The 15929-nt window shown below is 31.8% G+C and overlaps 1 protein-coding gene and 1 non-coding gene across 4 annotated transcripts in view; one reads left to right on the forward strand and one right to left on the reverse strand.

The window, feature by feature from the left end:
• The window catches only part of SPAG16 (sperm associated antigen 16), a 156110-nt gene that overhangs the window by 44849 nt on the left and 95332 nt on the right, over positions 1-15929 (forward strand). Inside the window, exons 11-12 of one of the 3 annotated variants that reach the window (XR_005649040.1) lie at positions 9693-9757; positions 11760-11891. The exons of 1 other annotated variant lie outside the window; for it this stretch is intronic. Coding sequence is in view for 1 of the 2 variants with exons in the window: in XM_039844707.1 (XP_039700641.1) it covers positions 11760-11996 (237 nt within the window). In the remaining variant the exon portion in view is untranslated. Of the gene's footprint in view, positions 1-9692; positions 9758-11759; positions 14796-15929 lie in introns of those variants that run through there. One more of the 3 variants, XM_039844707.1, reaches the window with a different exon arrangement.
• On the reverse strand, positions 3801-3919 carry LOC120587942 (5S ribosomal RNA). Its single transcript, XR_005649109.1, has one exon. It is a non-coding gene; the product is annotated as a 5S ribosomal RNA (ribosomal RNA).

A 15929-nucleotide genomic window follows, 5' to 3' on the forward strand; every position in this document is an offset into this window, starting at 1 on the left:
TAGGGTAACTTCACACTTTTCTTAGTCTTCTTCAAAAGTAGAATGGAAAGAATTATGTCCCATTTAAGAATCTCCTTATATCTGAGTCCCTTTGCAATCAGACTGATAGTTAAAATCTTCGGTAATGATTAAAGAAAAAATGATATTAAAAATGTCTGGTGAGACAAAGAGTTCAAAAATGAGGAAAATTACATAAAACCTGCGAGGAGTTTTAGCTTCTTCTTATGAAAATTGCATAAAAGTCTAGTTGAGGTAATGAATTTTTTCATGAAGTGGTTGTTTGAGTTCCAAAATATCTGGCATTTATTTAAAAATGAACACATTTACAATTATAATAGCTTTTTAGTAGTAGTAATTCTATAAGAACAAGATTTTTATGAATTCAAATATTATTAAAAGTCATTTACTTAGCAAATGTTAATAACATAATTTCTTCTCAAAGATATGCACTGGAGTTTAGTATTGTATATAATATTCAAATAAAATACATACTAAACACTTAGGTTATATACTAAGGCTTTGATAATCACTTTTTTGGTGATATTCAGATTAGTACTTTACAGTTCCTCTATTATCATTGTTAATTTATGGATTTATGGTATTTATGATAGATCCCCTTTTCTAGTCAGCCTGTCTCCAGCTTCTCTTCATGCCAACAACCTCCTGTCAGGACAGATCTTCGCTTTTTGCCACCATAAAGCTTTTCCACTCCTCCAGCTGCCTTTAATTTGAGTCTCGGCCAAATTCAGGCAGTGGTGGTGGATGACTGTTGCTGTCAGTAAATTGTGCTTGTTCTAATTTGAATAATCTTTGCTTATATCCACAGAGGTTATTAGTTCATTGAGCAAATAAAGCACTCAGAACAATAAAAAATAATAAGAGTGAAGGATTTTGGGTGTGATGATAGTGATTGTCATTAGGAACGTTTTCATCTTCCAATGACATAGGCATTCTCTTTCAGGTAGTAAGTCATACTTAGAAATGGTTTCTTCATTCATTCACTAAGTGCTTATGACTTGTAAGACTTTACATTAATAATGCAATGTTGGCTTCTTAGGTGGCAAAAAGCTACTAAAATATAGGAAAAATACCTTACATAATTATTCATAGTATGTTCTTTTTTGGTTTTGCATTAAAATGTTAAATATAACACCTACATCATAGAAAAATGTAGGCCTTACAAAAGAGCTAAAGTGAAGAATAAAGTGAATTCTTTCTCCCTTCATTCACTGACTAACCATTTTTACTAATATTTCTTCTTTTAATTTTTTTATTTTCCTGCAAGTTTGTACTCTTTGACCAACATCTCCTCAATTCCCCAACCCTACTGCCGCTGGTGACCACAATTTTTCCATCTGTTTCTATAAGTTTGTTTTTTTAGATTCCACATGTAAATGGTATCATACGGTATCTGTCTTTCTCTTCCTGACTTGACTTCATTTAACATAATACCCTAAAAGCCCATCCGTATTGTCACAAACAGTAGAATATTTTTTCTCATGCCTGAATAATATCCCATTCCATTGTGTGTGTCTCTATGAGTATGTGTGTGCACGTGTGCGCCATATCTTGTTTATGCATTCATCCACTGACAGACAGGTAGGTTGTTTGCATATCTTGGATACTGTGCATAATGCTTTGGTGAACATGAGTGCAACTATCTCTTTGAGATCCAGTTTTCATTACCTTTGGAAATATATCTAAAAGTGGGATTGTTGGATCATATAGCAGCCCTATTTTTAAGTTTCTGAGAGACCTCCATGCTCTTTTCCATAGTGTCTGCACAAATTTACATTCCTACCAACAGTGGACAAAGGTTCTCTTTTCTCCCCATCCTCGCCAATACTTGTTATCTCTTGTCTTAGTGTCAAGTGATATCTCATTGTAGTTTTGATTTCCATTCCCCTGATGCTTATCCACGTTTAACATTTTTTCACATACCTGTTGGTCATTGGTAGTCTTTTTTGGGCAAATGTCTACTCAGTTCTTCTTTACATATTTTAGATTTTTTTTTGTTATTATATGAGTTTTTAAATATATATTTAGATATTTACCCTTTATTAGATATGTGGATTGCAAATATTTTCTCTCATTTTATAGGTTGCCTTTCATTTTCTTCATTTTTTTTTTTGTTGTGCAGATTTTTAGTTCGATGTAGTCCCACTTGTATTTTTCTTTTGTTGCTTGTGCTTTTGGTGTCATATAAAAAAACTCATTGATAAGACCAATATCATGCAGCTTTTTCTCTATGTTTTTTTCTAAGAGTTTGGTAGTTTTAGGCCTTTTGTTTAAGTTTTAATCCATTTTGAGTTCATTTTTGTGAGTGGTATAAGATAGGGCTCCAATTTTATTTTCTTTTGTGTGGTAATCCAGTTTCCTCAAAACCATTTATTGAACCATTGAGTATTCTTGGCTCTTTTGTGAAATATCTGTTGACTTTATGTGTAGGAGGTTATTTCTGGGCTCCCTATTCTATTCCATTTGTCTATGTGTCTGTTTTTATGTTGATGCCATACCATTTTGATTTAGCTTTGTAGTATAGTTTTAAATCAGAAATGTGATGTCCCCAGCCTTGTTCTTCTTTCTTAGGATTGCTTTAGCTATTTGAGTTCTTTTGTGGTTCTATATAAATTTTAGATTTTTTTTCCTTCTCTGTGAAAAATGCCTTTGGAATTTTGATAAGGATTGCACTGAATCTGTATATAGTGTTATGTAAGGGTTCATAGGACCAAGAGACTGTAGAAAAGAGCCCCAACCTCCATTAAGATTAATAAACATTAAGTGTTTATTAAGGGAACTTACATATGGGGCCCATCCCCAGCAGCAGCGAGAAGGCATGGATATTGTCTGTGCTGCATGTCATGTGCAAAGGGGTTACATATACATAGGACAAGGCAGGATGGAAGGGGTACTGGAGCATGACCTGTCCCAGATTAGTGTAAAATGCCTTACATGTTTGTATCCAGGTTAGGGCTACAGTCTGTTCTAGGAAACAGCAAAAACCATGCTGTGGGAAATAAGGAAGTGGTTGATTGGACAGTCTTTGAGGGGATTTTCAGAAAGTAGTTTCTGTTCTGGCCAGGGTCTAGGTGGTGGGGCCAACAGTGGTCAGGCAGTGGTTATGTCATGGAATAGTATCTCCTCCACAGATGGCTTTTGACAGTATGGACATTTTAACAATATTAATCTGGTCCGTGAATATAGAATATCTTTCATTTTCGTTTTCAATTTCTTTCATCAATGTCATAGTTTTTATTATACAGCTCATTATCTTCTTGGTTAAATTTCTAAGTATTTTATTGTTTTTGATGCTATCGTGAATGAGATTGCTTTCTTTATTTTTCGGATATTTCATTATTAGTGTACAGAAACACAATAGATTTCTGTATGTTGATTTTTTATCCTATAACTTAATTTGTTGAATAGTTCTAACAGTTTTTTTGTTGAACCTTTAGGATTTTTAATTAAATGCAAGTAAAGACAGTTTTTCTTCTTTCTTTCTGGTTTGGTTGCCTTTCATTTATCTTGCCTGATTGCTCTAATAGGACTTCCAGTACCATGTTGCATAAGAGTGATGAGACTGGGCACCTTTTTCTTCTTCCTGATCTTAGAGAAAAAACTTTCAACCTTTCACTGTTTAGTATGATGTTAGCATTGCATTTCTTATATATGGCCTTTATTATGTTGAGGTATATTTCTTATATACACAATTTGTGGAAGATTTTTATCATGAAAGGATATAGAACTTTGTCAGTTTTTTTCTTCTATTGAGATGATCATATGATTTTTTTTTTTTTTAATGCCTACAGCACTTGGTCTTCCTAGGTGGTCTCCCATTTAAGTACTAACCAGGCCCGACCCTGCTTAGCTTCCAAGATCAAATGGGATTGGGCGTGTTCAGGGCGGCATGGCTGTAGACTAATCATATGCTTTTTATCTTTCATTTTATTACTGTGATATCGCATTTATTGATTTCCTTATGTTGAACCATCCTTACATCCCAGGGATAAATCCTACTTGATCATGGTGTATGATCCTTTTAGTGTATTGTTTAATTCAGTTTGCTAATATTTCACTGAGAATTTTTGCATTTGTATTCATCAGAGATATTGGCCTACAGTTTTCTTGTAGTGTCCTGTTCTGGTTTTGGTATTAGGGTAATGCTGGGCCTGTAAAATGTGTTTGAGAGTGTTCCATCCTCTGATTATTTGGAAGAGTTTGAGAAGGATTGGCATTAATTATTTAAATGTTTGGTAGAATTCACCAGAGAAACCTTTTGGTTCTGGACTTTTCTGTATTGAGAGGTTTTCGATTACTGATTCATTCTCCTTACTTGTATTTGTCTATTCAGATTTTCTGTTTTGTTGTTATTGTTGTTGTTGTTTATGATTCAGTCTTGGTAGGTTGTATATTTCTTGGAATTTATTCATTTCTTCTAGATCATCCAATTTGTTGGTATATATTTGTTCATAGTAATCTCTTATGATCCTATATATTTCTGTGTTCTTGGTTGTAATTAATCTTTAATTTTTGATTGTATTTATTTGAGTCTTCTCTTTTTTTCTTTTTCTAGCTAAAGGTTTGTCAATTTTGTTTATCTTTTCAAAAAGTGATGCTCAGTTTTCTGCTTTCTAAGAGCACAAGGAACTCATTTTGAAGTTTCATTTGCAGAACAAATTTACTTAAGTTAAATGTTTATTTTGGTTGTAGATGGGGGATATGGTGGAGATTCTGGGTGCCTTTCTAAACTGGTCTTTATGGACTACCTTAGCATCCTCCTAGACTGTCATTCAATAGTTCACTCTGTGTGGCATTGAATATTTCTTCCTGGAACATGCCTGTATAAACTAGTCTTTTTTAGACAATTGTATAGCATTCCTTCTCAAGCCAGTTAGACCTCTGGCTTCTTGATATGCCATATTAATTTCTCTATATATTTCTGTAAGGTTGGTTTAATATGAGATTATACTTTAAAGTTAATTCTTAGGTTTTAAATTGTTTTCTTCTTGAATTGAGGAAATAATTTGTGAACACTGGGAAAGCAGTTTTCATCTTTCTTTAAGCTTAGTTGGTTACTAAAATAGTCAATGCATTAGTTTTTGTAAAGAAAATAACTACATATTATAGCGTAATTTCCTTCCACCTCTGAAATATGTTTTACTCTAAGGGAACTAAGAGCTGTTACACAATTAACTACATACATTTTATAATCACATCAGTCACAGTTAGGAGAAGGAAATTACTTTATTGAGACTTTGGTGATCATACATATGAAACTTTCATTGTGCCAATATATTAAAGAGAAGCAGAATGGAAGAATTTCATATAGATTTGAATAGTTTTAAAAAGGTAATATATATGTGTAGAATTTATTTTCATTGTAGACAGGAAAAAAAAACACAGCATCCACTGTAGTTCAAATCTGTTGCTTTAATGACTCCTTGAAGAATTAAATTTAGAGTTTGCTATCACAATTTTTTTCCAATTGTTATATTTAAAAATCTACCACTCACTTGTGCCCTGTCCTATGTACTCATAGATTGTGAAGGAAAATTGTAAAAACCATCACCATTGAAAGTATTTTAAGAAAGTGGGGAGAAAATTAAGAAAGAAAAGAAATTGCTGTCTTGTTCCTTCCATCTTTTTACTGCCTGATTTAATTCCTGATCTCTTTTGAGTGGGAGTATAGACATGCTCCTTTAAACGAAAAAAATCCTATGTAGAGTATTATGCTTCCATATGTAAACAGATTTATGTTTCTGTGGAAATCATGTATTAAAGTGTTGTAAAGATATTATCAAGAAGACACATATGTCTTTCCTCAAATAGTAGCAACAGGGGACATGTTAGGAAGGCTATATAAACACTACAGTATATACAATAAAATTTTCAAAAAAGTTCATAACTTATTCAAATGTTGTTAAAGGATAAAAGAAACAGATACCTGTTATATGTTGGGAAATATTCATATTATTTTCATACTTAAATAAAATTTTTAAATCTTACTAAAGGAACATATAAAAAGCCTATACATATTAAAATTTCTAGATTATTTACCCAGGCAACAACTGATTTAGCAACAATTATTCAGAGCTTATTTTAAGAAAAAAAACTTTAGCTAAAATTTAGATGTTTCCCTTAAAATAGCTTTCAATTACAATTAATAATTTGTTACATTATTTTTAATCATTTAATTTTATGTTTATTAATAATACATTCATGTTAATAATAATGTTATACAAGAAAGACTTTTCAAAGCTTAGCATATGCTACCAATATAGCTATGAAAATAAGTGCTTTCTTGTAAGCTCTAAATGAGTTTTTATATATTTTCCCATTTATCTTTTAGGTCTTTAGAAATTATATATATATGTCTTTTGTTAAGTGAGCAAAAGGATATTATATTGTAATTTTAATTAGAACTTTCATAACTTGTCCTTGCATAAATTAAGTATAACAATTCTTTTTTCTTCAGCATAACATCTTTTAACGTACTATAGCATGTGGCATCTATTAGCATATTGTAACATACTGTAGCATGGCAGAAGCTGTTTTACAGTATGAATTATTTCGAAGCCTAATCTGTATTTGAAATACAAGTCTACTGCTTATTACTTTTGTACAAACCTGGGCAGATTACTTCTATGTTTCCATCTCTATAAACTGAGAACAATAATATGTGCATCAAAGGGTTTTTGTCATGATTCAATTAAATAATATATATAATATATCTAACATAGTGCCTATTTAGAATTGATGCTTTTGAAATGAGTGTTTCCGTGGAAAGGTTATTTACCAGAAGATAAATAATACTTAATTGTTAATATTATTTCATTCTTTTGTGTGAAATACGATACAAATAACACCAAATCAAAGTCTATTAAAGACTTCTAGATTCAATTCTTTTAGTCATTCTTTTTGTCATTTTATTATACAGTGGCTTGAATGATTAGGCAATGGATTTCTATGATTGTGGGTATGGTTTCCCTAATTAAGATTATATATAAACAGAGATATGGAAATTAGAGCATTATGGTGGTTAATTCTGATATTCTTATCTTCATAAAAATTGTGTACAACTCTCAACTTCTTTAGGGGCTCTTCTATATTTTGATTCACTGAATGAAAAAAGGAATCTTATTTAATATCTTTGTCATGACATCTGCCAGTGATTATATGAAATCGATTACAGATTATTTTATTTTTTTATATATTTCAAGTGTACAATAATACATCATATGTATATTGCATTGTGTTTACCACCCAATGTCATATCCCCTTCTGTGACCATGTATTCGACCTCCTTTACCTTCTCCTCTCCCCTCTTTCCCTATGGTAACCACTAAACTGTTGTCTCTGTCTATGAGTTTTCATTTGTTTGTCTTGTTCATTTGTTGCTTTCAGTTTTATATCTCACATATGTGAAATCATATAGTTCTCAGTTTTTTCTGTCTACTTATTTTGCTTAGCATGATAATCTCAAAATCCATCCATGCTGCCAAAAATGTCAGTATTTCATCTTGTCTTATGACTGAGTAGTACTCTGTTATATATATATATGTGCCATATCTTTACCCAGTCATCTATTGAAAGGCATTTCGGTTGTTTCCATGTCTTGGCCACTGCGAATAATGCTGCACTGACCATTGAGGTGCATATGTTTTTACGGATAAATGCTTTCAGTTTTTCGGATAGGATACCCAGAAGAGGGATTGCCCTCTTTAAATATAATGATATGTTTAAATATAATGATATGAAATATAATGTTTAAATATAAACATTATATTTAAATATAATGATATGAAAGTTTAAATATAATGAAGTTAAAGTTTAAATATAATGATATGAAACTACGAACAGAGAGTACCCTCAGCTGTGCTATAACAGTGCCTGTCATCATGTGTTATGCCACACTGGTTGTGATAATGGTATACTTCAGGAGCAGTTAAATGCTCTTACATGCTGATTCCTTGCATTTATGAGAGTGAGTTTAGTTATATTTTGTATAGTATTCTTAAATATTGCTGTGTAGTTAGTATTTTTTGCCTAAAGTATCACTGTGATTTTGGCATCAACCTAGGATCTAGTTGACATCTTGCCAGTAATTGTGAATATTAAATTAGGATGTTAAATCATTCTATTTATTAGACAAAAAGTTGCTAAAAAAGAAATTAGTTTTGCATTTTTTAGAGTTTAGAAATGTGGAAGGTATTAAAAGTTTATAACCATGTACAAATGGGGATTTTAATGCCTTTAATTTGATAATAATGTTGAATATCTTCAACAGTTGAAATAATTCATTAAAAATCCCTGAGGAAATATATTAATCAGAATATTTATTCATAAAACTCTGTCGTGTTAAATACATAAGGATTAAGCCAATTTGTTTATAATTCTGTTCAGAGTAGAAAATTAAATAAATAGAAATACATTGTTACACTAAATATATTCTGCTCACATAAAAATAAGTAAATGAATAGAAATGAAAACAATCAGAAATACTAATTATTCTCAGATTTTTAACTCTACTATTTATTCTGAATTATGCATAAGCATGGATCATTAAGAAAATATAGAAATGAAATTGCAGTAAAAAATGCTCAGGATTTTGCATTTTTAAAAACATTCAATATCAATATCTACATTATCTGTATTTCAGAATAACACTTTATGAAACATTATAGATTTGTGGATTAAATGTACAATTTAAAAAGATGTTCAAGTAGTATTTAATTTAAGCGCATTATATGTATATTTGGACATAATATATAAACTGAATGTATACTATATATAAATAACACTGATGTAAGTTATATACAATGTATGTAGTCTTCTGCAGCTTGCTTTTTTCATTTGGTGTTTTGTTTCTAAGATTATTCCATTTTGCTATATGTGGCTAGAGTCCATTTCAAAATATTTACCTTTCTGTTCTTTTATTAATATATGTTCAGGTTGTTTCCAAAGTCTTGGTCTGGTAGCCAATGCTTCCTTGAATATTCTTGGATGTTTCCAGGTACACATATGCATGATTTTCTGTAGGATATTAATCTGGGCGTGGAACTGCTGGTTCACTGGGGATGAGAATTTTACTAGATAGTGTCATATTTATTTCCAACTTAGTTAAACATGTTTACAAACCTACACAGAGTTTCCATTACTCTACATTTTTCCCAATACTTGGAATTACCAGGGTTTTTGATTTTTGCTAAGCTAATGAGTACAATATGTTACCTATTGAGTCTTAATTTTCATTTTTCTGATTAATAATTAAATCGAATATGTTCTTTGTTTATAGGCAATTTGTATGTTAGTGTCTATGAAATGTCAGTTCATACATTTTTCCTGTTTTTCCATTATGTTTTTAATCTTTTATTCGCAGTGCATTTTAGATACTAATTTTTTGAATATAGGCATTTCATCCCAGATGATGACTTACATTTTTTATTTTTCTTTTAATGAATAAACATTTTGCATTTTCTCTTACATAAACACAATATAATTATTTAAATGGAGAGATTAACATTTATACAATACTATAATCTACAGAATTTATGTAAATTTTGCTGTGTTCCACTAATGTCTCTAATCTTCTTAAAACGAACCTTTTTATTTTAAGATAGTTGTAGATTCATGTGCAGTTGTAAAAAATAATACAGAGAGATCTTATGTACTCTTTATTTGCTTTCCTCCAGTGGTAACATCTTGACAAACTAATGTACAAGATCACAATCCAGATATCACTATTGACATAATTAAGGTATGGAATCATTCCATCACCACAAGGACCCTTTCATAGTCATATCCACTTGCCCCACCCCATAACCCCAATTCCTAATTTTAGACAACCACCAATCATTTCTACATCTCCACAATGTTGTCATTTCAATATTATTTAAATGGAAATCATGATATTTAACTTTTGAGAGTTGACTTTTACACTGGCATAATTCCTTTAAGATTCATCTAAGATGTTGCATGGATCAACAGTTCATTCTCTTATTATTGCTGAGTAGTTGCTAATTCTTTTTTTAAGTATTTGGTAGAATTTTCCAATGAAACCAACTGGGCCCAGATAAATCTTTTTTGGGAGCTTTTTAATTACAAATTTAATTTTGTTAATGGTAAAAGGACTATTCAGATTATTTCATTTTATTGAGTTTTAGTAGGTTGTGTTTTTTGAGAATTTGGTCCTTTGTAAATTGTTAAATTATGAGCATAAAGTTGTTTATAATGTTCCCCTATTATACTTTTAATGACTGCAGGATCTGTAGTGATATGACTGCAGGATCTGTAGTGATATTCTCTTTCCCATTTTTGATAGTCGTTTGTATCTTCTCCCTTTTTAATTTTTGTCAGTCTTGCTATATAGAGTTTTATCAATTTTACAGAATTTTTTTTAAAAAAGAATTTGCTTTTTGTTTCATGGTTTTATGGATTGCTTTTCTATTTTCAATTTCATTGATTTCTGCTTTGATCTTTATTATTTTATTTATTCTTCTAGCTTTGAGTTTCTTGTTTTTTTTTTTCTCCCTATTTTCTTGGGGTAGAAACTTTAATTGGTGATTCAAAACATTTCTCCTTTTGAAATGTAAGTGTATAGTGCTATACATTTTTCTTTTAGCACTGCCTTAGCTGCATCCCATACATTTTAATGTGTTCTACTTTCATTTTTTATTCATTTCTACATATTTTTCCTTTGAGGATTGCTTTTGACCCATAAATTATTTAGAAATGTGTCGTTTAATCTTCACTCATTTAAGATATTGTCCTGTTGTCTTTTTGTTATTTATCTCTAGTTTGATTTGATTATGGTTAGAGAATTCATTACTTTTTTAAATTAGATTAGGAGTTAATTCCTGAGTCACTCTCTTTCATTGGATATTCTGCCACTATATTGTTCTTCAATCCTGACATCTCTAACTAGTTTACCCTCCTATTTCCGCTTTTCAGAGTTTTGCTTTGGTTGTGTCTTGCATCATTTCCAGGGTTTATAGTAGTACTCAGCAGGGAAGAGCAGGGAAAAAGATGATCTACACATATTGTCTAGGCTGGACATATCTTCATAAAATTTCACTTTCTAATTTTAAATATTTAATGACCTTGGAATAATTTTTTTTTTTAATATGAAATGTAGGAGGGATCTAATTTCACTTGATTTTTTTCAGATAATTGTTTGCCCCAGCACAATACATTATATGGTTCGTTTTATCCCCAATGGTATATAGTACTGGCTCTGTCATTTAATGAGTTTCCATGTATACATGAGTTTGCTTCTGGACTTTCTTTTATGTTCCATTAGTGAGTTTGTTTATTCCTGTGGCAGTACCATACTTTTTAAATTATTATAGTTTTTAATAAGTTTGGATATTATCTTAGGGCAATTCTCTCAACCTTATTCTTATTCTCCAGAAGTGTTTTAGCTATTCTGTAATTTCCTATAAATTTTAAAATAGGCTTGACAAATTTCTAAAAAAAATTGGGAGATTTTTATTGGAATAACTGTAGTTTTATAGATCAATGTAGAGATAACTGGCATCTTTATATTGAGTGTTTCAGTGCATGAATGAACATGGTTTCTCTCCTCATATATTTAGATTTTCTTTAATGTATTTCAATAACTTTTTTATACTTTTCCCCACACAGATCTTATTATACATGTTTTTATTCAGTATAATTCTGAGTACATTATAATTTTCTCTATTGTAAATGATATTGACAAGTAGTTAAAGAAAATAACTTGTTCCTTTGTCGGATTTGAGGCCTCCTTCAACAGAAATCAAGAGGGAGCCTCTGAGGTCAGTGCAAGATCAACCCTCTGTCCAACTCCACGCCTCCATCAACAGGAGTTGAGAGGGAACTTCCAAACTTGGAATAAGACCAAACCTTTGCAGGACACCATTGGCGGGAGACAGCAGAGCACCCGAACACTAAGAATAAGGCCACCCATCTACAAAGCATCATGCCTCTCTCAGCAGGAGCCAAATGAGAGATTCTGAGTTAACACATGTTCCTGGCCTGTCTTCTCCCAATCCTCTCTTTCTTCAGCATCCATACTTTTACCTATGTTCTTTTGACTCTTCATAAGGAGCCCGGGACTTTCATTTATTCCAGAACTATAATCTTCCCTAAGGCTCCTTATGTCACTTTTTCTGACACAGTCTCTCCTTACCCTTTTCTGGCTCCCAAAACTTTTTTTCTGTACACTCTGGAATGCAAGATCATTGATCAGCAAAATCCTTTATATTTTCAGCTTCTGTGAATGTTCTCTTCACCTCTGTGCTAATGGAAATCTAGCTTTTCCCTATAGTTCCTCCTGCAGCCGATGTATTTCTGGTAAATGTTTAACACTAAGCTCTTTGGCAGTGGGGGAAGCCGTAATTTGTCATGTTTTCCAGTTTATGTGCTATAAATATATCAGGGCTATTCAAATTACCTTTTTATTTCACTAAAAATGCAGTTGAGAAGGACAGCCAGGCAGCCCTCCTGAGCTCCAGCACACCACATCCTACAGTACTCTTCAGGGTAACTGTTCTGTCTCCTTCTGACTCAGCTGTAGCACTGGACCTGGAGGAGAGATAAACGTCCCCTTTACTTCTCATTGCTGCTTTCAGTCCCTTCTTCATGAACACATACTGCCTTGAATCTCATATTATCAGATTAGCCCACACTATAACTTTTTAACAGGAACTTCTTTTCAGGTCTTTTTTTTGAGTAAATTTAAAAAAATTAAGCCCAGCAACATTGTCGCTTTCTTAAAAATGAGTCCTGCCATAATTCTTTGTTATTTAAATATTCACATGGATGATCCTTCTAACATGCTGGACTTTCATTCGGTTCCTCAACGGCCTCATTTTTAGTGATCCTGTTCTCCATCCATTCTCAGCTAGCTACTCACTTTCTGGTTATTTCCTAGGCCTTGTTATTGTCAGTAAATGCCATCATTTCCCTTTTTTATTTTATTTTTTCGCTATTTGCTCCTCATCTCTCTAACCTCTGTATGTTGAGATGTGGAGCTCAACTCTAGGACCTCTTCTTTTTGCTGTCATCACTCCCCAGGTGATCTTCTCCAGTCTCCTGGCTTCAGTTACCTCTAATATGTTAACGACTACTTAATTTACATCTTTCAACTGAGATCTCTTTTTCCTGAACTCTAGTTTTATGTATTTAACTGCATATTGACCCCTGCAATTATATGTGATTCCCCACTAAAGCTCTGTCTTCTACAGTTTTCTCCATCTTAATTAATAGAAACTCCACATTCCCATTTACTTAGAAAACTCTAGAGTTATCCTTGAGTCATTTCGCTCTTAATATTTTATAACAAATATGATAAATTCTTTTGGTTCTATTTTTGAAAAATATCCACACTTTCATTTATTCCTACCACTCCCACTGTTGCTCCGTTTCTTTTTTTTTTTTTGTATCATCTGTAGTTTGTATTATTGCAATAGCCTCTTAATGATCTCTTGATTTTTCTTTGTTTTCCTTCAGCCTCCTTTGAACACAGCAGCAAGAGTAATTCTGTTAAACCATAAGTCTGTCCATAACATTTCTCTGTTGAAAACTTCATAATGGCTTCCTGACTTTCTCAAATTTCCAAGTAAAGTCATAGCCTCTGAAGCCCTACGTAATCTGGCCCATTTTTACCTCTCTGACCTTATCCCCTGCTGCTCTCCCATCTTTTACTCTGTTGCAGCCACAGTAGCTTCCTACCTATTGTAGAACACATCAGGCATGCCCCTGCCTGCAGGCTTTTGCACTTGTGGTTTCCTGAGTTGTCTTCCCTCACAGATCCTATTGGCTCATCTCCTCACTTCCTATAAAGATTTACTCAAGTATCTTCTTTTAGAGATACATTTTATAGCCACCCAGTTTAAATTTTAATGCTTCCCCTCATTCCCTGTCCTTCCCCCGGCCTCATTCTTGCTTTGCTTTTTCTCCTTACATGTCTTACATATCTTTCTCTACACATCCGTGTTGTACTTAATAGCTTGTTTAATGTATCTCTTCCCCGCTAGAATGTAAGCTCCATGAAAGCAGGGATATTTATCTCAGTGCCTAAAACGTGACTGGCAAATAGTAATCATGCCATAAATGTTTTTATATGAATGAATGCGTAAATGAAAAAATGTGTTATACTGCTGCTGTATAGATATGAAATTTGTTACTCTAAGTTGACCTTGCTAAACTCTTTAATTCAATAGTTTGAAGTTCTTTTGGGATTTTTTTTTTTTTTTTGGTAAATGATATTATCTATGAGCAATGATAGTTGTGATTTTCCTTTAAAATTTTATGTATTTTTTTTATCTTTGTGTATTGTTAAGGACCTCTAAAAAGTGGTTAAATGGTAGTGGTTAGAGTAAAAATTTTTGTCACGTTCTTGATTTTAAAGAGAATGCTTCTGATGTTTCAAGTCTTTGGTAGATATTTTTTAAATTTAAAAAGTTTCCTTTATTTCCACATTTGCTAAGTTTGTTTATTTGTGTTTTACCATGAGTTAGCATTAAATTTTTGATTCATAAATGAATTGTAAACTTCTATTATGTTTAAGTGTTAAGATTTTATTTTATCATGAGTAAGTATTGAATTTTCTGCTTCTGAGAAGATTTTCTCCATTAATATTTTAATATTGTAAATGACAATGGATTTTGTAATGCAAACATTCTCTTCCATTATTGGACTAAACCTAACTGATTCAAGTGTTATCTGATTTATATACCACTGGATCTAGTTCAGTGTTTTTTCTTACAATGATTTTATGAAGAAAACTGGCCTTTAATTTCCCTTTTTAGTAACTGTCTTTTTATAATTTTGGTATCATTGAACAAGTTGGAGAACATTCCTTCTTTCTCTCTTCTTTGAAAGAGTTTTTATATTTTGGAAGACCTGTTCCTTAAATGTATGATAGAAGTCTTAAATCTGATAGGAACTGGTATGTATTTATGGGAAGATTTTATACTATGGATTCATGTTTTTTAATAGAACTATAGAAGTTATTTCTTGCAGCAATTTTGATAAGTTATAAAGTAATATATTTACATAAATATAACCATTTTTTTCTGTTTCAAATTTACTAGCATAAAGGTTTTTGCTATAATTTTTATCTTTTAAATCTCTAATGGATCCATACTTATATTTTCTTTTTATTTGAGATCTCTAGTTCTCTTCCTCCCTTCTTACAGTTCCCTCCTGATACCCTCTTCCCCTATCTCTCATCTGTCTTCCTGGATATAAATGAACTTTATTGGCACTTTTGAAGATTCAGCTAATGAGTTTTATGGTCCTCTATTATGTTTATTTTTTTCTTTCATTACTTACATATATTACATTTAAAAATTTTGTTCAATAGTATTTTAAGATTTCTATTATGACTTATTATTTCTTCCATGGTTTATTTAGAGGGTATTTTTCAATTTTACATATGCATGGGTTTAGAATGATCTTTTTTTTTGGTTATTGTATATTTCTATTTAAAATAAGTCATAGACACATGGTCTATATGAAATCAATTCTTGTAAATGTTGGGAGTTGCTATAGCAGAGATTGCTAGTTCTCTACCAAAAAATATATTTTATTCCATGGTTTTCATGATATAGCTGAGCATAGAGTTAGACACTTTATTTCTCAGCCTACTTTACACCTAGATGTGACCATGGCACAAAATTTTGTCAGTGGAATATGCACTTAATTGGTGTATGCCTATGGAACTATTTTTCAGAAATGTTTACTTATTTCCCTCATTTTCATTGATCATTGATGTAGACCTTTGTCAGATACTGATTTTGGCCAATGATAACTTAAGAAATCTGATACAACTGAGGATGGAGATGTGCTTGCACTTTTGGGTTTGCTCTCTTGTGCCTTTGTCATGGACATGAGAAGAATATGTCTCAGCTAGCCTCTGGCCCAATAAAAGACATAAGGATTAG

The sequence above is a fragment of the Pteropus medius genome, unplaced genomic scaffold, assembly GCF_902729225.1.
Source record: "Pteropus medius unplaced genomic scaffold, Ma_sr-lr_union100, whole genome shotgun sequence".
Classification (NCBI taxonomy): Eukaryota; Metazoa; Chordata; class Mammalia; order Chiroptera; family Pteropodidae; genus Pteropus; species Pteropus medius.